Genomic DNA, 24638 nt, shown 5'->3' with positions numbered 1-24638 from the left:
CTACAGTTAAACCTTAAATAAAAACAATACAAAAAGTTTGTATGATAAGGTCATTATTCCAGTACTGTATTTCCAAAGTCACGAGATAATTAACTAATTTGCAAAACTAAAATGTATCTTAACTTAACAACAAGTGAGAAATTTAAATATTATTTCCAATTTGGCAAAGCAGTCCAATGTATTATCTTAAGTACATTTAGAATACTATATAGGATGCGCGTAATAAAATATCAAATTAAATAATACGATATTTCCTTTTTATATATTATTCCCATAGACATGTAAACTGGAAAATTAACTGTAATGAGAGTTTATAAAATCCAAACATTAAACTTAATCGTTTCTAAAAATGTAATTGTGCAAGTCAAGTAGTGATTGCAATACACAAGCAGGTTGCAATGTCTTACCTTCTCTGAGTTAAGAAGAGTTTGTGTGCGCGTAAAAGTGCAAACTATTTTGAGAATAAAATAGAAAATTAAATAAAAACGATATTTCCTTTTTTATATTATTCCTACATCTAAACTGGAAAATAAACTGTGATGAGGGTTTATAAAATCCAAACCTTCAGCTTAATCTTTTCTAAAAATGTAATTTCGCAAGTCAAGCAGTGATTGCAATCCACAAGCAAGTTGCAGTGTCTTACCTTCTCTGAGTTAGGAAGAGTTTGTGTGCGCGTAAAAGTGTCTTCTCCACTATTAATGCTGATCAACTCCGCGTCTGCTGGTGGAAACGGCGAGGGGAAAACGACTACATCACTCTTTATTGTGTCTGAACTAAAACACACGTCATACTGTTGAGTAGATTTAGAGAAGGACCAGCTTCCGTCTGGATGGGTGCTGATCACTGGAGCGCTGTACCTGCTGAAACTGCCGTCTGTCCTGTAGCATTTAGCTGCTATCAAACCCACGAGACTCAGTAAAAAGATGACTGATACTGAGACGATAGCGATGAGCAGATACACATTCAGATCTGAAAAACTCTCCTCTTTAACAGGAACTTCTCTGAATGATGTCTTTATGTCATCCAGACTCTCAACAACCACAACATCCATGGACATAGTCGCTGAGAGTGATGGCTCTCCATTATCAGACACTGTAATAATAAGTGGGTGAGTTTTTAAGTCATTGTCACTCATTCGTCTCTTAGTCTTTATTTGTCCAGTGCTGCTTCCAATGCGGAAGAGATTCGTTCCTTTGGGTTCACTTATATGATAAGACAGAAGAGCGTTATATCCAGAGTCAGCATCAACAGCTCTGATCTTGGCTACAAAGTATCCCGCTTCAGCAGAGTAGGGAATGTTCTCAGTATTAACTGATCCAGGATCAGAATAAGGCGGTAAAATAACTGGACTGTTGTCATTCTCATCCAGAATAAACACATTTACAGTCACATTACTGCTCAGAGGAGGAACACCAGAGTCTGTTGCCATCACTTCAAACTGAAATCTTTTTGTTTCTTCGTGATTAAATGATTGTAAACTGAATATTTCTCCACTCAAAGAGTTTATATTGATCAGTGTTGTTACAGGAACACTGGAGCTGGAACTGTCTAACAGTGAATATGAAAGTTCTGCGTTCTCACCAGTGTCTGAATCATCAGCTGTCACTTTTGTCACGAGACCTCCAGCTTGACCATTCTCACTTAGAAAAGCGTTAATAACGGGTGTTGGGAAATGTGGGGCATTGTCATTAACATCAGAGATATGTACAGTTATAACAGTGCTGCTGGAAAGAGCCGGAGTTCCTTCATCTGAAGCTGTAATTGTGATGTTATACTGAGAAACACTCTCTCTGTCCAGAGGTCCGTCTACCACTAGAGAATAATGATTGTTATATGACGTCTCCAGTTTGAAAGGAAACGAGCCTTTCAGCGCACAGTGAACAATGCCATTCTTACCTCCATCTTTATCAGACACTGTGACTAAAGCAACTGCAGTTCCCGGTTTTGCGTCCTCTTTCACACTTTCCAACAGAGGAGTCGTAACTATCTCTGGTGCATTATCATTTTCATCCACAACTTCTATTAAAACTTTACAGTGTGCACTTTTTGGAGGACTGCCTTTATCTCTCGCCTGAACACGGAGTTCAATTGCAGGCTGTTCTTCGTAATCAATTTGTCCTTGAACAACAATTTCCCCAGAATTAGAATTAATGCTAAACAGTTTCAGTTCATCGGTATTTCCATCTCCAAGAAAAGAGTATTGAATTTCACTATTGATGCCCTCATCCAAATCAGTGGCAGAAACAGAAATTATTTTGGTTCCAATTGGTGTGTTTTCCTTCAATTTAACTTTGTACAAAGGTTTGCTGAAAATAGGCTTATTATCGTTTATATCCATGACGTCAACAACAATACTCAATGTTCCAGATTTAGGAGGTTTTCCTCCGTCAACAGCGGTTAATATTAAATGAATAACGGCTTGTTTCTCTCGGTCTAAAGCTTTCTGTAGTACTAACTCAGCAGAAATACTCTGTTGCCCGCTATGGACATCTAAAGAAAAATATTCATTTGAACTGAGTTTGTAATCTTTCAGAGAATTACTGCCGACATCTGAATCTTTTGCAATTGGAAGAGGAAATCTGTCCCCCTCGTTTGCATTCTCTGTAACATTCACAACATGCATGCTGGCAGAAAAAAACGGAGCATTGTCGTTCACGTCCACAATTATAATTTCAAGCCGATAAAGTCTGTGCGGATTCTGAGCAAGAGCCTCTAAATTCAATGTACATTTCTGATTAGAGCCACACAACTCCTCACGATTAATCCTGTCTTTGACAAACAGCGACCCCGTTTTCACATTAACATCAAAATACTTTGCATTTGATCCAGGCATAATCTGAAACATGCGTGATTCCAGTTCCTGAGCGCTGATCTTGAGGTCTTTTGCAATATTCCCGATCACGGTTCCTTTATTTACCTCCTCGGAGATGGAATAGACAATCTGGCCAAGCGAATATTTCCATAAACACAGAAATAAAACGGTCCAAAAGCCAAAATATTCTGTGACATCCATGATTGTGCAGTCAATGTCCTGCGATTTATTTAATGTAAAAGCGATTTAAACAACTAAATAAACCTCTCTCGAAACAATCCGAAATCACGACGCAGAAGCTACTGTAAGCCTTGGTTATTTGCACCCTTTCAACGCATATTCTGTTGCTGTAAAGGAGGAGCTCAGATGACTCTCAAAGTCATGGTCTGCAGTGCCACCACGTGTTGTAACAGTGATGAAACAATGAAATGTTACTCTATAAAACAAGTGAACTAAACGTATCACCATCTTCATAAAGTCAGCCTTCATATCTACACAGTCATTACAAAACAGAAAAAAATATTTTTTGTTTTGTGTATTACAACAAATATGTATGCGAATAAATATACAACGCCATTCCCGCTGTCCGTGGTACTGAAGTGACTTTGCTCTAATACAACAAAAGGCTACAGTTTGGCAATAATTCAAGCTAATAAAGAAAGTAGAAAGGCCGTACAAGCAAATCAAACGATGACATCCCAAAGCTGCACATCAATATATGAACAAAAATACGGCAGAGTCACGAGATGCAGAAATAACTTAAAATAAAATGTATCATCCTATCAACAAGTGAAAAATCAACTTTTATTTTTTAACACTTTGAAGAAAATTTTATTTCATAATATTTTATAAACATATAAACTAAAGAAACTGTAAAACTGTAGAAAATAAGAAAAATAAGTCTACTTAAACGTTGCTAAACATGACCATTTTGCACCACTAGATGACACTCAAGTTTCCTAGTTTCCCAAACAGTGTTCAGCCTAAGAGGTTGACAGATGAAGCCAAATAAGACATAGATTGATTAAATGAAAGCTAACTTTCATGATCATTACCAAAACATAATTTGAAAAGCTTGGTGATCAGGCCGTACTCTTCCCATTCTACAAGTCATTTAAAAGAACATGTCCCTTCTGTCATAGCATGTACCAGCATTGTTTAGGTCTCTTATACAACAGTTAAGTGATCTGACAAAGCAAGTCAACACTCTCATTGATGTGATCTGGAGTAAGTTGTTGAAACTGCAACTGTTAAAAATGCTTCAAGTTATTCCAAAATGTCTCACTTGTAGTTTCTCATTTGGATGAGAAAAGAGTAGGCTATAGCGACCTGTTCCACCATAACTTCAGCTGTATTGTTGATTAAATCAAACATCTGCAAGGCCATATGCTCATGTTATTTTGTCAAACTGTAGAGATCAAATCAGACAGTGACCCCCCAAAATCCCCCAAAAATGAAAATTGTCATCATTTACATACAACAACACAGACACCGACACGGACAAACGGAAACGGACACACCGAAATGGACACGACACGTCAAAAAACGTGAATTTGACTTGGTTACACATGAGACATATACAATACAATGTGAAAATTTTATTACAAATTAAAATAACTGTTTTCTATTTTAATATATTTATATGACGTAACATTTTTATTTACTTCTGTGATGGCAAAGAGGCACGGACACCGGCACAGACACGGACTCGGACAAATGTTTAACCGGCAAGGCTTTAAAGCACATGCAAATAATGAACTTTTGTAAATTGCAGTATCCCGTGAGTGTAACTCGACCTCTGTGTTAACATGTGATGTGAATGTTCGTCACATTATACAGTATGTTGGGACGGAGGAGCCAGACCACGGACACCGGCACGGATACGGACACCGGCACGGACACGAACACCGGCACGGACACAGACACAGGCATGGACACCGGAACGGACACGGACACACTGGCACAAAACCCGACATGGACACACCGGCACAGACCCTGGCACAGACACGGACACACCAGCACGGACACCGGCACTGGAAAGGACACAGGCACCAGCACGGACACACCGGAATGGACACGGACACACCGGCACGAACACGGGCACTGGCATGGACATGGGCACCGGCACAGACACACTGGCACGGACACACCGGCAGGGACACCGGCACCGACACGGACACATCGGCACGGACAAAGACACGGACACTGGCATGGATACCGACATGGAAACCGGCACGGACACACCAGCATGGATACGGACACTGGCACGGACACAACAGCATGGACACAGACACTGGCACGGACACACCAGCACGGACACCGGCACGGACAACGACACACCGGCACGGACAACGGCACCTGCACAGACACACCGGCACGGACACACCGGCACGGACACAGGCGCGGACACCGGCACCTGCACAGACACACCGGCACGGACACACAGGCGCGGACACATCCGCACGGACACAGGCGCGGACACACCGGCACGGACACAGGCGCGGACACATCCGCACGGACACACCGGCACGGACACACCGGCATGGACACCGGCACGGACACCTGTGAACAATCAAGATGATCAACCAATAAGAATATGGTGGTCGATATGGCAAAAATATAATATCACGATGTTTTTCACGAAAATCACGATTCATGTTTTTATCATGATTCTTTTGCATATTGGTTTTACTATTTTGCAAGTGACTGAGCATTACAGCCAAACTAATGACCCCTTTTTTAAAACAAAGCCTTACAAGCTAACAAAAAATAAAATAAAAAAGAATGGCAGACATTTAAGCCACAGTGGCGAAGATAAAAATATTTGTCATTATTTTCTTTGTTATTAAAAGATAAGAACAAAGATACATATTACATATACACAACATACAATATACAAATTAAATAAACTGCTTTATTTTTTCAGCTACAGTAGTGTATTTAACAGAAGCACTGAAGAACGAAATTAAATGAACAAATATCAAAATAAAACACACAGACTTCACTGTATAAATAATACATTGATACTTATTAAAGCTACTATTAAAGTTCTCAGAGCAGTGAGTGATTTTCTCTTTGTTTTTTGTTAGGGTTAGGGTTAGGGTTAGTAATACCCTAAAATTTAATAGTTCCCTAATAGTTTAATAGTACCCTAATAGTTCCCCCCAAAATTAAAAAGATTCTCAAGTTGTTTTAATCCCAAATAAGTTTCTTCTGTTGAAAATAAAAGTTAGTGACTTCCATAGTAGCCTACTGTATATATTTTCCTACTATGGAAGTCAATGGGTACCAGCAACTGTTTGGTTGGCCACATTCTTCACATTATCTTATTTTGTGTTCAGCACAAGAAATAAATGAATACAGGTTTGGAACAACATTAGAGTGAGTAAATAAAGACAGAATTTAATTTTTGGGTGAACGATCCCTTTAAGGACAAGTGGCAGCATGTTTATTATTAGGCTACTGTCACTTTAAGAACAGCACACATCTAATACACACATATTTGAGAGAATATATTTGAATATTTTTTTTTTCCCCTGATATATAGGCTATATTTTTTTTCAATTTCTGTATGTATGTATATTACAAATGTTAAAAATATATCAACATATTTTTTAAATTATCTTTATATATTGTATGGATTCGAGACATTTATTTTCCTGATATTTGTCAAAATATTTCATCTTTCATAGACTATTCTTCCAGGACAACAGCGGCGCTGCGCACTCTGCTGCTCATAAACATGGCTGCTATACATTTTACCTGCCACAAGATGGCGCTGTTTTCGACACTCTTGATGCTTCGAATCTTTTCCGAAACATTCAGGGGAAGCCTCAGTGCATCATGAGGCATCATTTGCTCATCCCTATCGTCAGGTTAGTGACTTGTGCTCATGTATTGACTGACGAGACCAGACAATGAGTGCAAGTGAACTGGGTGCCTATATGTGGTGCTTGATGAGGGTGTGACAGCCAGGTGTGTCAGGTTAATAGTCAGGTGACTGGGAACGAGTGGATGGAGCTGAAGGACCTGGTCCTGAGGTGTGCAGTTGGACCAAAATAACATCGGACCCCATTGACTTTGACAAAAAAAAAAAAAAAAAAAAAAAAACACAGGGAGACTTTCTATAAAATATTGTCTTTTCTATTGTCTTTTCTGTTCCACATAAGAAGAATGTCATACAGGTTTGGAACTACATGAGGGTCAGACATTGCCATCAGACATTGCCATTGAGATTGATGTATTACTTTACTAATATTGAAGAGGCTGCAGAATTTCTCTTCAGGATGCAATGCCAAATCAGAACAATGTTGTAATAATTAATAAGCTGGAGGCTTATTAATGCATGAATCTTCATACATTTTATCTATTCAGTATCTAGGACATTGAATCTATGACTATCCATTTAAAAAATTTATAAATCATATATTTGTGCCTCCCACATAATAGTATTCTTGTACTCAGACACTAAGAGAGAAAGATTGAGTGAAAACAATATAATTGTTAATAAATGTTTTGTGGGCTGTGAAAAACTTCTTAATGAATTCTCTAAAATATTCTAGAATGCGGGTGTTGCATGATCTTGGACTTCAAATTCAGATGGTTTCACACATTTAGGTGCTAAAAACACTAGACAAAACTGAACATTTTGTTCAACAACTTACTTTGCAAATTTCATTTTTATCATTAAAACATTGTGCTGTTTGACCCAAACACTAAATAGTCACCTTATACACAGAACTAACCTGTAACAGAAATTATATACACTTTTTAAGTGAAATATACACACTTACTATACTCAATTTACTCTTATATAGCAATAGGAGTTTTATATTGAGTCCTTTGCTGGAGTCTCCTGCTTCTCAGGGTTGTCTGACATACATGTGACATGTTTTTTTTTTTTTAATACATTGCTTTTGTATATTTAACATTTTGTTTTTGTGATGCTGCATTTTTTCAAAATAAAGCTTTGAAGTGATGAAACCAGACTCATTTCAAATTTGTCATCCATGCAGAAAAATAAGTAACTGCAATTAACAACAAAAAATAAGTGAATTAAAGTATGTGGTGGCAAATAATTGCAATTGCATGAAACGGCTCCTCTGTCTTGGGTCTAGACTAGAGAATGAGAGATGTTTTTTTTGTTTTTGTTTTTTTATCCATATATGGAATAGATCTTCTTTCTCAATTAAAATAACAGGAAAACAGCAGAGTGAGTGATGCATAAAAAGGCAGTCGCCCTATAGGCGAAGTTGTCCTTTTTTTTTTAAGTGAACTTAACATCATACTTATAGTTTACTAGTTATTTATTATTTTTGCACTTTATGAGGGGACATGGTGTTGGAAAAAAATTTGAGAGGGGAGGACAAATAACAAGTCATTGCTTTTGCGTTCTCAGTAGCAAATGTTTTGCGTTCCCCAGAGAAACTTTGCGTTCATTCTCAAAACTTTTGTGTTCTTTGCGAGTGCATGTAAAGTTTCTCGGGGGAACTCAAACATTTTGCGAGTGAACAAAAAGTTTTCATAGTGCACTCCATAACTTAATGACGTTATCTTCGATTTTTTTCCCATTTTAAGTTGGCTACACAAAATGGTAACGGTCTCATAGATACGATCTAAACCACCGTAATGCCTGTCCCTGAATACCAGTGTAATTTTGTAATCGATCTAAGAGTATTTTATGATCTATAGTGTTGAACGCAGCAATATAAGATCAAGTAAAACTAGTATAGAGATATAGCCTTGGTCAGAAGCTAGAAGTAAGTCATTTGTAATTGTAACGAGTGCAGTTTCTGTGCTATGATGGGGCCTAAATCCAGACTGAACTTTTTCATATATATCATTATTTTGCACAAAAAAAAAGAAAGAAAAAAAAGAGCCTAATTGAGTGGGCACTACTTTTTCTAGTGTTTTAGACATAAATGGAATATTTGAAATGGGTCTGTAATTTGTTAATTCATTTTGATCTAATTGTGATTTCTTTATGAGAGTCATAACTTAGACCTTAATAACTGCCAGCTTGAACGAGCTAACATAACCTAGAGATAAAGATGAGCTGATATTGAGAAGAGGCTCTTCTGCTACAGGTAACAATATTTAATTATATAATTATATCTTGATCAAAAGATTGAGTTCAAGTGTAGGCCAAATATCCTTAGACTTTAAGGCACAATATGTAACTTTATTGCTTTATAAATAGCAAAAATCACTATATCTATGTTATATATATTTTTTTTAGTTGTGTACTTACATTATCCCGACTGTTTCCAACAACTTTCAAACCAGGAGAAATTTGTAATTTAATTCGAGAAACGTCCCGTTTCTTTATTTCCGTTTTGTCGCCGCCAATGCCGTCATATCCGCGTTGTCCCTGGTTTCACTCGTGCTGCCATGGCAACCAGAGCTATGAACCAGAGCCGTCTGATAGTAACCAAAGCGACTGACGCGGACAACTTTGTAGTTCGCAATGTCTATTTGCACGCTGTTGTTGTTTCGTTCAAACATTATGGACCATGGCAAGCAGACTTTGGATAAAAAAAGTTGAACTAAAACGAGAATCAATATCAGCGCGGTGTTTTCGAGATGCCGAGAGCTCCCATAGACAGTATAAACGAGAGCTCCACGTCCGAGACTTCGACCGCTCCTACATGTACTTTATTAAACAGGTGAGCACATTTACATAAAACTAATCAATGTTTTATAGTTCAACAATGATAAAATGTCAGAATATGTTCTGTATGTTATTCTAATGTTGATCTAGCTTAACGTTACTGCTAGTCTCATACAGACAAACTAACACAAACTCTGCCAACTTTACTCAACTTACATATAAACACATTTAAATGCAGTTTAGTGTGCTAGTGTAACGTAGACTAACCATGTTCCGTACAACAACGATGTTCCGTACAGATGACCTTTTCCGGCCGATCGCTGAATAAATACTAACAGGTTAAACTATATATGTGTGTAATCATCATTTCTCCCTCTTTTATCCCTGACCAAGAAAGAGAATCCCAAGTGAAACAGTGCTGCCTTTACCTCACAAGTTTAATTTGTCTAATAAACTGACCTGTGAGTAGTAATTCTGCGTGTAGTTCGGTAACGTTAGAATGAAATGTCCATATTCCTTTTATATCCGCGGGACTCGCGTCGCTTGTGGAGCTGATAGCTGTCTCTTAGCAATCCCGAACTGCTTCATATCACAGTCATGATAAAAGCATCGATGTATTCACTCATCCATAAACATTATTAGATCGGTCGGCTTGACATTGACGACAAGATCCATAATTCTTAGCAAATGTTGCGTCATCAAACTACGCCTTTGTTATTGTAAATAGGTTAGCGACCCCTAGTGGCGAAAAATGCCATACTGTACCTTTTAGTATACTTAAGAGTAATAGTAAGTATATTTCTGAGAAGTACACTACCAGTCAAAAGTTTTGGATCGGTAAGAGTTTTAATGTTTTTAAAGGAAGTCTCTTCTGCTCACCAAGGCTGCATTTATTTGATTCAAAATACATATAAATTATGACAATTTAAAATAACTGTTTTCTATTTTAATATATTTTAAAATGTAATTTATTCCTGTGATCAAAGCTGAATATTCAGCATAATTACTCCAGTCTTCAGTGTCACATGATCCTCCAGAAATCATTCTAATATGCTAATTTGATGCAAAAAAAAACATTCATTATTATTATCAATGTTGGAAACAGTTGTGTACGATTTTTTCAGGATTCTTTGATGAATAGAAAGTTCAAAAGAACAGCATTTATTTGAAATAGAATATTTTGTAACATTACAAATGTCTTTACTGTAACTTTTGATCAATTTAACAAAAAAAAAAAAAGTATTGATTTATTTTATTTATTTCCCCTAAAAAATTAAATATAAATTCTTACTGACCCAAAACTTTTGAACGGTAGTGTACATAAAAAGTAGACTGAAAGTATGCTTTCTTATTTTTAGTTCACAAGACGTATACTAATAGCACACTTGAATAAAATTCTGGTATGTAAGGGCAAGAGATGTATATATTTTAAAGATATATAAATGTGTATTTGTGGACAGAGATTGTGCACTCTAAATTAAAAATGGAAGAATGAAAAATTAAACAGTTTAAATGGCATTCCTGTGTTTTGGAGCTTCGGGTGGTATTATATAGATAGAATGCAAAGAATGCTGGGTTCCATATATGTTGTCTGTCACGTCAAGTAAGAGACTTCACATGCTACAGTACAGAAGCTGCAGACCAGCTGAAGTGCCTGTGGTGAGAGATCTGCAAACTGCTGTGTCAAGCTTTTGCGTGCTAAATAGCCCCTACTAGTGGCAGAAATATGTATAACGCATTTAGACGCTGTCAGCAGTATTTCTCTCCTGCCTATTCAATACTAAATCACCATTTATTAGGTTGTCTGTATATCATTGACTTCCCAAGTCAAAAAGATCTCAATCCTGAAGAAATACACAGACAAATTATAGCACACCAACATACATTTTAAATGGGCAGCTCAGTGAGAGCTCATTGATTTTTTAAAATGTGTATTTTATAACTATCGCTTCAGGTAGATGTTTGATGCGATACTCAGATCTGTTCTCTGAATCACAGTATAAGCATATCACGTATCAAGGCCTGAAAACGTGCGTGAGAATCTGCATGTGTGTTTTAGAAAGAAAGAGGCAGAGGGAGAAACAGGCAGTTTGACAGTATGTGTTAGGGAGGTTAAAAAACGGTGTGCTTTTCTAAATCTGAAGAGATGGAGGTGTTGTCATGGTGACTGTTTCTATGGAGGCAGTGCTGCCTAGGTCAGCACCAATGAGACGGTGCGTTTTGCCATTATGTGATCACCCTTCACAATTCAAGACAGTGAGTCTGAAACTCCAGAAATATACTGTAAAAGCTTTTATTTACAGCTGTATTTACAAGCAAAGGGCAAATCATAAAGTCCAGCAAGGACACAAAGGCATTGTTTACTTTGTTTGCATAAGGACATTTCGCAAGTAAGGCAACAGAAAGTAAATACAAATACCAAAACGAGCAACCCAAGGCATGTCGATGAGATTGTGACGTATGAGTGTGCTAATAGTATTACAATACTAAACCTCATCCAGTTTTTGCTGTTTTAAATTCCAGGCACACTTTTCTCTGCCCTAAGGCACACAGCAGTTTTTTTTTTACTCGTGTCATTTATCTCTAAATTCTCAAATCTGCTTTAAGGAACTCCAATTTCAGCACAGTTATTTCAACTGAATTACAAGGCTTTCAATACTATAATGGTAACTTTGAGTGTCATTCTGTGTCACAGCATGTGTCAATCTAAATACAGATCATATGTTTCAAGTGACCTATATTGCTGTTTTTTTCCCCCTCTCTTTTTCTCCTTGTTCCTCCTACACCACATTTTCTTGCACTATCCTCACTCATTTCCACCTTCCCACTCCTTAGCTGCGACAAATCCTTTTAATATAAGGAAAGGAATGGAGTTTTGATTTCTGTAATGATATAATTAGGTCTAATGATATAACGAAACTGCCAAATATCTCACCACATATAATAATTTCTTAAAACATTGCACTGTCATCATAAAAGAAGCAGCATTAAATACATTAACAAGCATTTCTTTTCTTGTTTTCATAATACAAAACAATATAAACTTCAAAAACTTCAGTAAATAAGGCCAAAAATGACACTGAATAGCAATTTAATAATATAATTGTTCATTCTCGTACAAAAAAAGGTGTATATTATTGTTGTCAGTTATTCATTTTTGTGGCAGGATAATATTCTGGCTATATATCTGCAAAAAGCTTGTTTTTAAATTTTTTGGGATTTGCACATTTTTTATCTCCTTGGTTTTCAGTAAAATTTTGGCGCATCACTATGGCAGTTGCCATGCTGATGTAATTATTACTTTGTCTGATTTAAAATACTTTAATTTTCAAAATGCTCTTGCCAAGGAAAATCAATTTTAAGAAGTTTACAGGGCAGGAGAAAAATAAACATTAATCTATGTGTACATGTGCACTACATAGATGTCAAACCAAATGTTTTGAGGTATAGACAATGCCTGGCTCATTCGCTTGTGCTCATCTGATCACAGCTTTCTCATCAGCGCGTTTAAACTATATGCAAAATTAGAGCATCATTATGATACACTGTAAAAAAAAAAGTTGGTTTCACTTAAAAAATTAAGTAACCTGGTTGCCTTAAAATTTTAAGTTCATTGAAATTGAAAAATTGAGTTAATACGACAAAGGAAATTGATTTAATCATCAGAAACTCAAAATATTATGTTATCTGAACCACATAAATTTAGTTAATTTGACAAAAGAAAAAATGTTGTGATTACAAATCACGACAATATTTTTTTTCGATCCATCTTTGTCTTTGTAGTTCATATCTTACTGGAACCCCAAATGGGTGAAAGTCATGAAGTACCACCAGTATCTCCTTCTTCTGTCATAGAATCTGTATAGAAATCTTTTAGATACAAAAAGTCTATCTTGTTTGTCTTAGCCATGCAAAGTCATGCTCAATGTGGTTACAAATGGCTGACATACAGTTCTTAGACCCAGCATTAAATCACCACAAATATGAGATCCAGCCACGCTGAATTAATGTCTTTCTCTGACACAATGTTGGTCTTGGTCTCCAAAACTGTCAATTTGAATTGAAGTCTTCTATTAGCCCAAAAGGCAACGTGAAGAACAGGAAGCAGGAGAATAAGTGATAGTAAAATAAGTCAAATGAATAAATTGCGGTAATAAATGAAAGGACAAATTATATAAATGAATATAAAACATGAAAGAATCTCTCTTTTGAAGCTACACACACAGGTTGCTCAAGTTAGATCCTTGACCAAAACGTCTTGAATCTAAAGAAACCCTGATAAACGGTTAAACAGAAGTTCAATCTGTCCTTCATGGACAGAGCCTGGTGTGGAAGGTTGTAAACCATCAGTCAACGTGTCCAGATTATGGTAAATCACTGCTTGACTCCTGTCAATAGAAGGAAACGCAATTAATCCAACAGTCAAGACCGCAGAACAGAACGTTTACATTTTACATTTGGCAAAGCGACTTACATTGCATTCAAAGATCTACATTTTATAAGTTTCTGCACTCCCTGGAAATCAAACCTTGCTATTGCTATAGTTTGAGCTACAGGAATGCTGAACCTCATTGCATTTTTCTAGCTCTTGAATAGTTTAGTTGTAGTTTTTATTTAATAGTAACATGGAACATTAGGTTTTAGAAACAAAATAGAGTGAAAAACAACATAACATTACTGGGCCGACCCTGTAAAACACGGCAAAATATATTACAAAATGTACTTCAATGGACAAGAAAATACATTTCCAATCTTAAATAAACAACAATATATTTTAGGTATACATTAGCAAATTTATGTGCAGTCTCTAATTTGAGAGATTGCAGTCTCATATTTATTGAACAGAGGTCTAGACTCACTCTTATTAAGGTTGCATATTACTTTTCTTTTACTTTGATTAACTTTGATCAGGAAAAGGGAATTATACGATCAGTCTAAATGTGTGGAAAATTCTCAGTCAGTCTTCCTTTACTTCACAGCTCCATCACTGCATGTCACTCGTTCTCCCACTCACATCCGAATTTAGACACATACTAATGGGTGTTCCTTCTTTATGTATAATAAATATCAAAAAACAGATCTGTTTTGTTGCTGTATATCGTTTACAGTGCACACTTTTTACACTTTTATTCTCCCAAATTTCCTTTAACAAACAGGCCTAAAGTCATTTTCAGTGGATGTTTGAAGTCAGGTTTACACTTGTACATTTAATGCCTGATAATCAAAATGTGCCTTAGTGATTTTGAACAATATTAGTTTATTAATTTTAACCCTCTGGTAATATTTGCATGTGGGTCAAAAATGACCAAAAATATTATTTCAATGAAATGATTGTACTATATTTTAGTTCGATAATGTTTTTTTATTTACCATTTAGGGGTTTGTGGTACTAAATCATATTCATGCAGAAGTTATAATCCATTTATTCACTTTTTGACCATGGACCTGAAAAATGAAATTTCCAACTTAAACTTTCGTAAATCTTGAATGCTTTGGAGCACAGACTTAAAGATTGGTCTGTTTTTAAAGAAGACACTTGGCAGATTATTGCTGAAGTTTAAAAAAGTGAACTTATGAATATATATTCCAAATTTGAGGTTGATATCTCCAAAAAATTAGCTTTCAGTATGAGTTTGTTTGTGCACAGTACCCAATAGATGAAATTCATCTATCGCTCATTTCCAATGCGATCATTTTTGACCACAACCAATACAAGTGTGACTATTTTTTCAGGACCGTTTAACCTTTTCGAATCATGTCCATGTTTTTTTGTTGTTTTTTTTGTTGTTTTTTCTGTTCACACAGCAAGTGCCAAAACCTTTACCAAGTTTCGTTCCACTCTGATGAAGTCACCAGAGGGTTAAATGTTTTGCTTAAAAAGTGTCCTTGAGCGATATATGTATTTAAAATAAATGCACTTGGCTTGATGTTAATGCAGACTTTTTATGTGTTCATTACTTTTTGGGGTCACTGTATATGCATATATGGTGGTTCCAATACCTGTAAAGTGGAAGATCTTGATGCACTGGTCTCAGTCAGCGCAGCACTTCCTGGGATACTTGACACAATAAACCCTGTTCCGTTAGGAAGGGGCTGCCGCACCACCACCTTCCCTTTTCTAGTCTCTGCCAGAAACAGACTGTACCAGTAAGCATCACTTGAGATGAGAGTAGAGTCAGCGATGGTGGAGGAGTTCCTCTGGCTGAGGATGCTGTTCCTACCCTGTGGAGCCGCTTGTGAGGGCTCCGGTTCCTGACATTTCAGCACGATGATCACCAGGATGGTGATGAGCAGCATAAACAACACCGACCCCAAACCGATCAGCAAGTACAGGTTTAGATCGGTGATCAGGTCGTATTCGACAGGCACCTCTGTGGTTTCGGTTAACTGCGTGACCACTTGGTCCACTGTGGAGATCTTGATGGTCACCGTGGCGGAGCGAGGCGGTTCTCCGTTGTCTCTGGCTATGATGACCAGGTGTTGATCTTTGGGGTCTCTGTAACTGAACATCCGCGCGGTTCGTATCTCGCCGTTGTACTGATCGAGGCTGAACAGTGGCGTGTCCGTGATCTGCAGGAACTGATATGTTATACGAGAGTTCTGCATGGAGTCGGCGTCCAACGCGATAACCTTGGTGACCAGGGATCCTTTATCGCTCGACCTTGGGATTTTTTGCTCTATGACAGTGCCCTGCGGACGCCAGGGAGAAACTATGAGGGGCGTGTTGTCGTTTTGGTCCAGGATGATGATGTGTACGGTCACGTTACTGCTAAGAGGAGGGAGCCCAGAATCTCTCGCTTCAATGTGGAACAGAAACTCCTTCTCCCTTTCGTAGTCAAACGTGCGTAAAGCGTAGAGGTTGCCGTTTTCAGGATTGATGGAAAACAGCATGGACATTGAGGTGTTGGCTATCTCCTTTTCTATGATGAAGTAAACCAGATACTGATTTTCATGCAGGTCTGGGTCATGAGCGGTTAGTGAGGCTAGCAACGCTCCGGGCTCGTTGTTTTCCATCAGGTGAATGGTATAGAGGGTTTGAGGAAACATTGGGCCGTTATCATTGACATCTTGAATTGTAACACTGATCGTTTCGTTATCGGTCAGAGGAGGGCTTCCTCTGTCAGTCACGTGAAGAGTGATGTCATAACTGTGGATGCGCTCACGGTCAAGCGATTCGGTGACTATTAACGCAAAAAAGTCTTCCGATGACTTATTAAGTGCAAAAGGTAACATCTCAGCATTGTGGATGGAGAGAACAACTTTGCCATTATCTCCAGAGTCCCTGTCGCTCACGCTGATGACGGCGATCACCGTTCCTACAGGGTCGTTTTCTTTAATCAGACTCTGTGAAGATTTGATCGTAATCTCCGGATGGTTGTCGTTTAGATCGGTGATGAACACTAATATTTTACACTGACCTGAAAGCGGATTCACTGCCTTGTCCTTGGCTTCAACATACATCTCAAAACTCTTCACTTCTTCAAAATCGATCACGTCTTTTACTCTTATTTCTCCACTGCTGGGATCCAAAGAGAACTTTTCTTGTGTTTTCTCAGATGTGTATAAAGTGAAAGAGTATATGACGTCCGCATTGACACCCTCGTCCAAATCTGTTGCATTCAGCTGCATAATCAGCGTCCCTATAGGTGCATTCTCAATGAGGTCAACCGAGTAAACTTGTCGATCAAATTGAGGGGCGTTGTCATTGATGTCCAGCACTTGAATGATGATGCTGGCCGTGCCAGAACGCGCAGGTTTGCCGCCGTCCACAGCGGTGAGGGTTAGAGTGTGGACGGCCTGTTTTTCTCTGTCCAAACTAGCTTTTAGCACCAGGTCGACATATTTAGTCCCGTCACTTCCAGTCTGGATTTCAATGGTAAACTCGTTACTTTCACTCAGGTAATAGGTCTCGATCGAGTTCTCTCCAACATCTGCATCCACCGCGTTTGTTAAAGAAAATCTCTCTCCAGGTGTTGCTGATTCCGAAACATCGAGCGGTATTCTCTCCCGTCTGAACTGAGGCGCGTTGTCATTTATGTCCATAATTTCCAATTCGATATTAAATATGCGTAATGGGTTCTCGATTATCACATCCATCTTAAGGAAACAGAACGATGATGTTTTGGCCGGGCATAAATACTCCCGATCAATTTTCTCAGCGATAAACAGTTCTCCGGTGTCTTTATTTATTTCTAGGTATTTCTTGCTATGAATATAATCCAGCTTTACCTTTCGTTCCAACAGGCTGTGCTCGTCGAGGCCTAAATCCGAGGCGATATTTGCGATCACGGAGCCCACTGGAATTTCTTCGGGGATGGAGTATCTTGTTACAGCCGACGCGAGACTCCACAGCGCGGAGAGGACTGCGAAACCGAGACGCCATCTCCTCCTTTGATCCATTGCAGTGCACACGTTAATGCTTTCGCTGTCTTTCACAATAATTATAGCAATGTTTTCGACAACGAATGGAGGTTAGCGGGTATTTGGAAAGCATCTTAAAAGCATCCAGCAGAGCATCGCCATAGCGCCGTGCCGTGGATCCCGCCCGCTGATCAGATTCATCTGAGCTTCAGTGCTGCTCTGACAGTCCAACAGCATTGTGAAAGCAAAGCATGGGTTGTGCTCGCATTCCCCTTAAAGTGAATAGCATTAGTGCAGGGACATCGATCGTGTGAAGATACACGTTTACATTTAATAATAATAATAATATTTTAGGAAAATTAAAAAAATATTATTTCTGAAATTACATTTGACTTTAGCTTTCTGGAAGTCTTGTTGAAGCCAGCACATATAATGTACAGTTTGTCTGCAAATGTTGAAAGTAATAAAAAAAAATTATTTACATACTATTATTTATTTTTCTCGACAAATTAAGACTGTTGTAGGCTACATCTTGTATCTTGGTTCCGCTGATAAGCCAAGCAAAATAAAAGCATGTTTAGGGCGGAAAATTAACAACAACAAAAAATCATTTCTGCGCGACAGTCCTCACTTTATTACAGTAATGAACTTTTTTTTTTTTTATTGTTTTTTTATATTTATTCCTAAACTCACAGATGTGTAGATGGTGCTGTCTGCTATTATTCCACACAGGCTGCTATAATTAATTGGAATTATATATCTAATTGGTAAATTACATGTGTGTCATTTATAAAGAAGCACTGTGAATACATGTCTCTTCAAACCATTTGTAGATTAATGCCATTGTGTTAACTAACCATAAGCCATGTGATTTAATGTTATACATGAAATCCTCCAATAAATTCAATATTTTGCTACTCAACTTTTTTTTCTGTCAAAGAGGGTGGGAATAGACAAGAAATGCACAGTTTTATACCATCATGCTGTTTCTTGTCATTTTGGCACAGCAAGAACCACTGGAGTGATTGATTTTTTTATTATTGTTTTTTTACATTGAGAAAGACAAAAGAGCAATATTAAATCAATTCTAATGATATTCTTTATTCTGTACATTTTGGAAACAAAAGGGATATCATTTGGGAAAATATAACCTGAATTCTCACCAATATGGGTGATTACAATTAAAGCAATCATCTGTTTAATGCTTTCAGAAAGTTTCTGAATACTGAAGATATCAGGAAAACAATGCAATAACAATTACAGAATTATCAGAGTACTTTAAGTAATGTCTTGTTGTGAAAGTTATGAAGGCATTATTATACAGCACATTTAATCCAAGTGGAATATATACAATTTATATACAGGAAGAAATCTACAGATGAAAAATACAAAATGGAAAAATCATTTGAAAAAATCATTGGTTATTATTGCATCCTCTTGGCGGTTATTGTTCGGCTTTTTCTTTTTGCCAAAAGTTGAGAATGAGTTGTAGACATCAATCTCCCCATTGTTTGCCATCTTGAGTGTACAGAGTGTTGATGGTGTTCCGGGAATGTAAACATTATGTTGATAGTCCGGTGAGGGTTGAATTGAATCCGGTTGGTTGTAACGTGTCCATGAGCGGTTTGGAAAGCCCCCAACCTTAGGTGAGGTCTTATAATCTGTTTTAAATGACAAAGAAAAGTTCAATTCGATTAAATAACAAGGAAGCTATACAGAATATATAAAGCTGGTCTTTTTTAGCATGCCTTTTAACTGAACATGTTTTTAGGGATGACAAATATAATGATTTTACCATGCATGTGATTTCCCCAGGTCCAGTACTGTGGAACAGATGTGTAAGCATAGTTGTCTGAGTCCTGAATCAGTCTGCGCTGCAGAGTCCTACCTGTGTTTATTGGAGTATGGCTAAAAAAACAAAAACATGGACATGTCAGATGCTTTGTGTGTGTGAGAGAGAGAGAGAGAGAGAGAGAAGAGAGAGAGAGAGAGAGAGAGAATCAGCTTTTACTTTAATCACCTTCTGTATGTATAATTGAGCTGGTTCTTAGTCAGTGTTTGGTCTTTGTTTCCCTGTTTGAGCTGCAAAGAAAAGAAAAAAAGAGTTGAAATATTTACTCCACGCACTTATACATGAGAGGCACAAGAATGTACTACAAGCACAATGTCTATGCCAAGAAGAGGAAAGACCTCGGAACACATCAAAAACAGTCACTAAAGCACTAAGTGACTTTACTAATTCATCACCTTGTTGCAGTATACTTACAATTTGCAGCAGTGACAAAAAAATGCATTTGTTTATTTATTTATTTATGAACTGTGCATTAAGAATTTTAAGGTCTAGTTCACAGAAAAACAATGAATATCCAGTATAGCTCAAAGGTAGAATAAACAATACACTATTGTTTGCTCAATAGTTCATTTCAGTGCTGTTCTGCAAATAATAATAATATGTATTTTATTTATTTTATTTAGTAATTATTGTTTTTGTTATTATTTAATTATTATAATTGGCAATTATTATATTATATTATATATTTTATTATATTGTTGTAATGTGTTATATTATATTATTATTTTTTTTTACAATTTTTTTAAATAATACAGAGTTAGCTTAACATAGGGACAGGAGAGCTGTCAGTCAATAAATTGGAAAACAAAGTAACTTGCGTTAATTATTTGAAAAAGTAACTCAGATGTTTTGTTGTAAATTTAAAAATAGGCTTAATGTGTTATTTTACAAGCTATACTTGAAAAAGTAATTGATTACGTGTTATTCCAACACTGTCCTGCGTGTGGTACTTGCATTGGCATATCCAAATATTGTTTATATTTGTAATTAAATTACAATTTACAGGCTATTGTTTACATTTTATTATTTAATCTCCTGCCATTTTCTGGGCTGATTAAAGAACAACAAGTATTTGAAGTCTCCATCTAGTGGACAAACTTGATAGATATATATTTTTTTGTTGATTATTACCTCGTTTGGAGAGGTCCCTTTCCTTGTACCAAGACTGTGGCTGGTTGGGCTCCAGGTCAAAGTTTTATTTTCCATTTCCTTGATGTTATTTCGAGAAGATGTTCCCATCGGGCTACAAGGCTTGAGGAACATGAAGTCACTTTTAGACGACTCTGGAGTTAAACACATTTTATAGCAGTAGTTTTGACCTATTGGGTGGTTCGCGTTTACTTCCACGCAGTGCGTGGGTCCCTTTGATCCCGGTGATATGTGAATGTTCAAGTTAGACTTTTTAATGACGTCACTGGAGGGGTCCTTAGAATGAAACCCACAGCACGAGTTTCTGTCCTTGTGTCCCTTAATTGTAGCCAGGACAATAATAGCCACGAGAAACGTGAATGAAACCGCGCCCAGAGACACGATTAAATACAGCGTGAGGTTTGACCTGTACTGAGGGCTGAGCGCGAGGTCACCAAAATCAGGCAAGGATTCTGGCACGCTGTCAACAACTGACAACATGATGGAGGCCGTGGCCGAGAGGGGCGGATGACCGTTGTCCTTGACCAAAACCACTAGCCTCTGCCTCCTGGGGTCGTTGTCCATCAGCCGGCGGATTGTCCTGATCTCCCCAGTGTACAACGCAACGCTGAACAAACTGAGATCTGTAGCTTGAAGGACTTCATAGAAAAGACGCGAGTTTTGCCCGGCATCCGCGTCCATGGCGGTGATTTTAGCCACTAGGTATCCGGCATCAGCATTTCTGGGGACAACTACAACCGCTGTGGTGTCATTCTCGGGCATCGGGGATACAATGATTGGAGGATTGTCATTCTGATCCAAAACAAACACGTTCACTGTTACGTTAGCGCGGAGAGGCGGAAAACCAGCATCTTCGGCTTGCACCACGATCTGAAAGTTTCTGAGCTGCTCGTGGTCGAAAGAACGCAGTGCGTAAATGTTGCCGTTATCTGAATTGATGGACACGTAGGTGGACACTGGCATTCCATGGATGTCGTTTTCTTGAATAGAGTAGGATAAGTAAGAATTCTGATCCGCGTCTGCGTCTTGTGCGGTGATGGTGCAAATCGAGGCTCCTGGCGCGTTGTTTTCGGTCAGGTAGACCGTGTAGGAGGGCTGTTTGAAACGCGGCGCGTTGTCGTTTATGTCAGACACTTGCACTAAAATAGTTTTCCTGGTAAAAAGAGGAGGCGAGCCCATATCACGCGCCGTGAGGGTGATGTTATACTCTGAAATGGTCTCTCTGTCCAGAAAATCACACGTAACCAAAGTGTAGTAGTTTTTAAAAGAGGAGTGCAGCTGAAAGGGAACGTGATGAGGAATTTCACAATCAACATTTCCGTTTTCCCCAGAGTCTTTATCCATAACGCTAATGACTGCTATCACTGTGCCAGGGGGAGCATCCTCTTGGACAGGCGTAGATACTGATGTAAGAATCACTTCTGGAAGATTGTCGTTGACGTCTATGATGTTAACCATAACTTTGCAGTGCACTGCCACCGCAGACGGTCCCTTGTCTTTGGCTTGCACATAAATCTCGTGCATTCGTGCCTTTTCATAATCTATAAGTCCTTTTACTTTGATTTCTCCAGTGCGGGAATCCACGCTGAACAGCTCGCGCACTCTCATTGGAGCGTGGCCGCTGAAAGAGTATGTGATCTCTCCATTGGGTCCTTCATCGATATCAGTGGCGTTTAGTTTTATCACGACTGTGCCTCGCGGTGCGTTTTCAGCCAGCTTCACTTTATAAAAGTTCTGATCGAACACAGGCGCGTTATCGTTGGCATCCAGTACCGTTATGTTTATTTGCGCAGTGCCCGACCTCTCTGGCGAGCCTCCATCCACCGCTGTAATAACCATCAAGTGAGTCTTCTGCTGCTCCCGGTCCAGCGGACTTTCAAGGATCAGTTCTGCGAATTTACTGCCGTCACTACGCGTCTGGACGTCCAGGACGAAGTGCTCGTTTACGCTCAGCAAATACGAGCGCATAGAGTTCTCACCGACGTCCAGGTCCTGCGCGCTTTCCAGTGGGAAGCGCGATCCAGGCGCGGCGGATTCGGAGATATCCAGGTTAAATTCACTCCATGGAAAGACTGGAGAGTTGTCGTTAACATCAAATATTTCAACTTCGACCCTATACAATTCTAACGGGTTTTCGATCACAACCTGAAGATGGAATGAACAATATGGATTTTGTTCGCACAACTCTTCTCGATCAATTCTTTCATTGACAAATAAAACCCCGTTTTCTAAATTCACCTCTAAATATTGCCGTTTTGCACCTGAGACTATTCTAAATCGGCGGACTGAGAGTTTGTTGGTGTCTAATCCCAGATCCTCCGCAATATTTCCAACAAAAGCCCCGTGCTCCAGTTCTTCTGGGATCGTGTAACGAATCTGTGCCAGAACTACATCCATCAGAGACGCGATGAGCGCCAGGCAGGTTACCTGCCATGTCCATATCCACAGCTCCATTTAAATATAGTCTCCTTCCTGTGTGCCTTCAAATGAACGACCAAACAAAACACTCATAGCTAAAGCTTTAAAATGGTAGACAAAAATCCACCCAAACGCACAGTAACATTTCGTGAGAGAATGAGCACGCTAATGACAATGAAGTGGTAAATCCCTGAACCTCGTACTTTAGCACTGGAGAGCGCGCCTTTGGCCAATGGCACGTGCGCAAGAGCGAGAGAGCGTGAGTGTGTTTGCATGAGGGAGACAGAAGGGGAGGAGGTGAACACTAAACACTATACTTTATTGTGTCTTCATTTTCAATACATTTCTTATTACATTCTGTTAAAATTCGAATCGTTTCACAATTGGGGTTTGTTTATCTCCCACCGCCATTACGTACAAAATCAAATAAAATATTATTCCCATTTGCCTGTTATTAACCGTAATTGCATTCATTTTACATAATGGTGCCCATCTTATATATAATTGGGTCATTGATTCAGTGCCTTTTGTGCCAGTAAAGATCATGATCTTACTAAAAATGTTGAACAATATACATTTTAAACCTGTCTAAGTCATAAATAACATAATTTGAATTATAAGCATATTGAAGTTGATTAAAAGTATCCCAATTTCAGGCTAAATACAACACTTAGGGATTTTTATTTTCTTTCTTTTTTTCTACATTGTTGGGTATATCAGTAAAGATTCTCTCTAATTTATTTTAGCAATTATTATCAAGATTTTAGCTAGTGCCTCAATTTATTGTCCACCCTGTTATTTTTGACTAATGTCCCTTTAAATGAATGTTGGGAAAATTAAATTACATCATATCATAAAGCTGTCCAACGCTACTGTGGAGGGAAAACAATTTGGGAAAGTGAGTGAGATCCTACTGAGATTTAACTGTCAAGTTTGACAAATTTTATCTTATCAGAGTGGACACTGAGAGTGTAAATAGTGATTGTGAAAGTAATTTATGTTTTAAGTTGAAGTATTTAAATTTCTTTGGCAATGTTTTACATGTTGTTTCCCATCAATCCAGTTCAAACTAAAGTAATAATGCAACTGGTTGTGTGTGAGAGATAGGACATTTAATCTTGTCCACATCCACCCTGTTATTATTTTGTGCATCATAATCAAAAATGAATGTATCTTATAAATGAGGGGAGAAAGCTGAGCCAACAAGTCGTCATTATAACCCTTATGCGCCAGAGAAACAATTGCGCATTATTTAAAATTTTCTTTAAACTTCCGTTTCAGCGGTAGATCTAACCTACGCTATCTCACGACCAATTCGTACGAATTAGACGAGTGTGGGAAAATTGGCTAATTCGTACGAATTCGTACGACCTCACTCGTACGAATTTGAACGATTTGTCAAAACTCACGTGATGGGTAGGTTTAGGGGCGGGGTC

General features: G+C 38.1%; 2 protein-coding genes across 2 annotated transcripts; both read right to left on the bottom strand.

The window, feature by feature from the left end:
• Positions 1-547: 547 nt before the first annotated feature.
• LOC311076871 (uncharacterized protein) lies at positions 548-23596 on the bottom strand (the record flags this gene model as incomplete). Its single annotated transcript, XM_084105387.1, has 6 exons — positions 20767-23596; positions 19804-19865; positions 19579-19691; positions 19187-19444; positions 4797-5374; positions 548-3031 (listed from the first exon to the last, which is right to left on the bottom strand). Exons 1-6 carry the CDS (start codon positions 23236-23238, stop codon positions 548-550), a joined length of 5967 nt encoding a protein of 1988 aa, XP_083961513.1. The 5' UTR covers positions 23239-23596.
• On the bottom strand, positions 11702-17822 carry LOC311076820 (protocadherin alpha-C2; the record flags this gene model as incomplete). Its single annotated transcript, XM_084105297.1, has 2 exons — positions 11702-13810; positions 15423-17822. The coding sequence occupies 2 exons, from the start codon at positions 17820-17822 to the stop codon at positions 13787-13789; spliced, it is 2424 nt and encodes an 807-aa protein (XP_083961423.1). The 3' UTR covers positions 11702-13786.
• Positions 23597-24638: the final 1042 nt, after the last annotated feature.

Source organism: Abramis brama, assembly GCF_963993115.1.
Source record: "Abramis brama genome assembly, chromosome: 25".
Taxonomy (NCBI): Eukaryota; Metazoa; Chordata; class Actinopteri; order Cypriniformes; family Leuciscidae; genus Abramis; species Abramis brama.
This window is presented reverse-complemented; position numbering and strand designations above follow the sequence as displayed.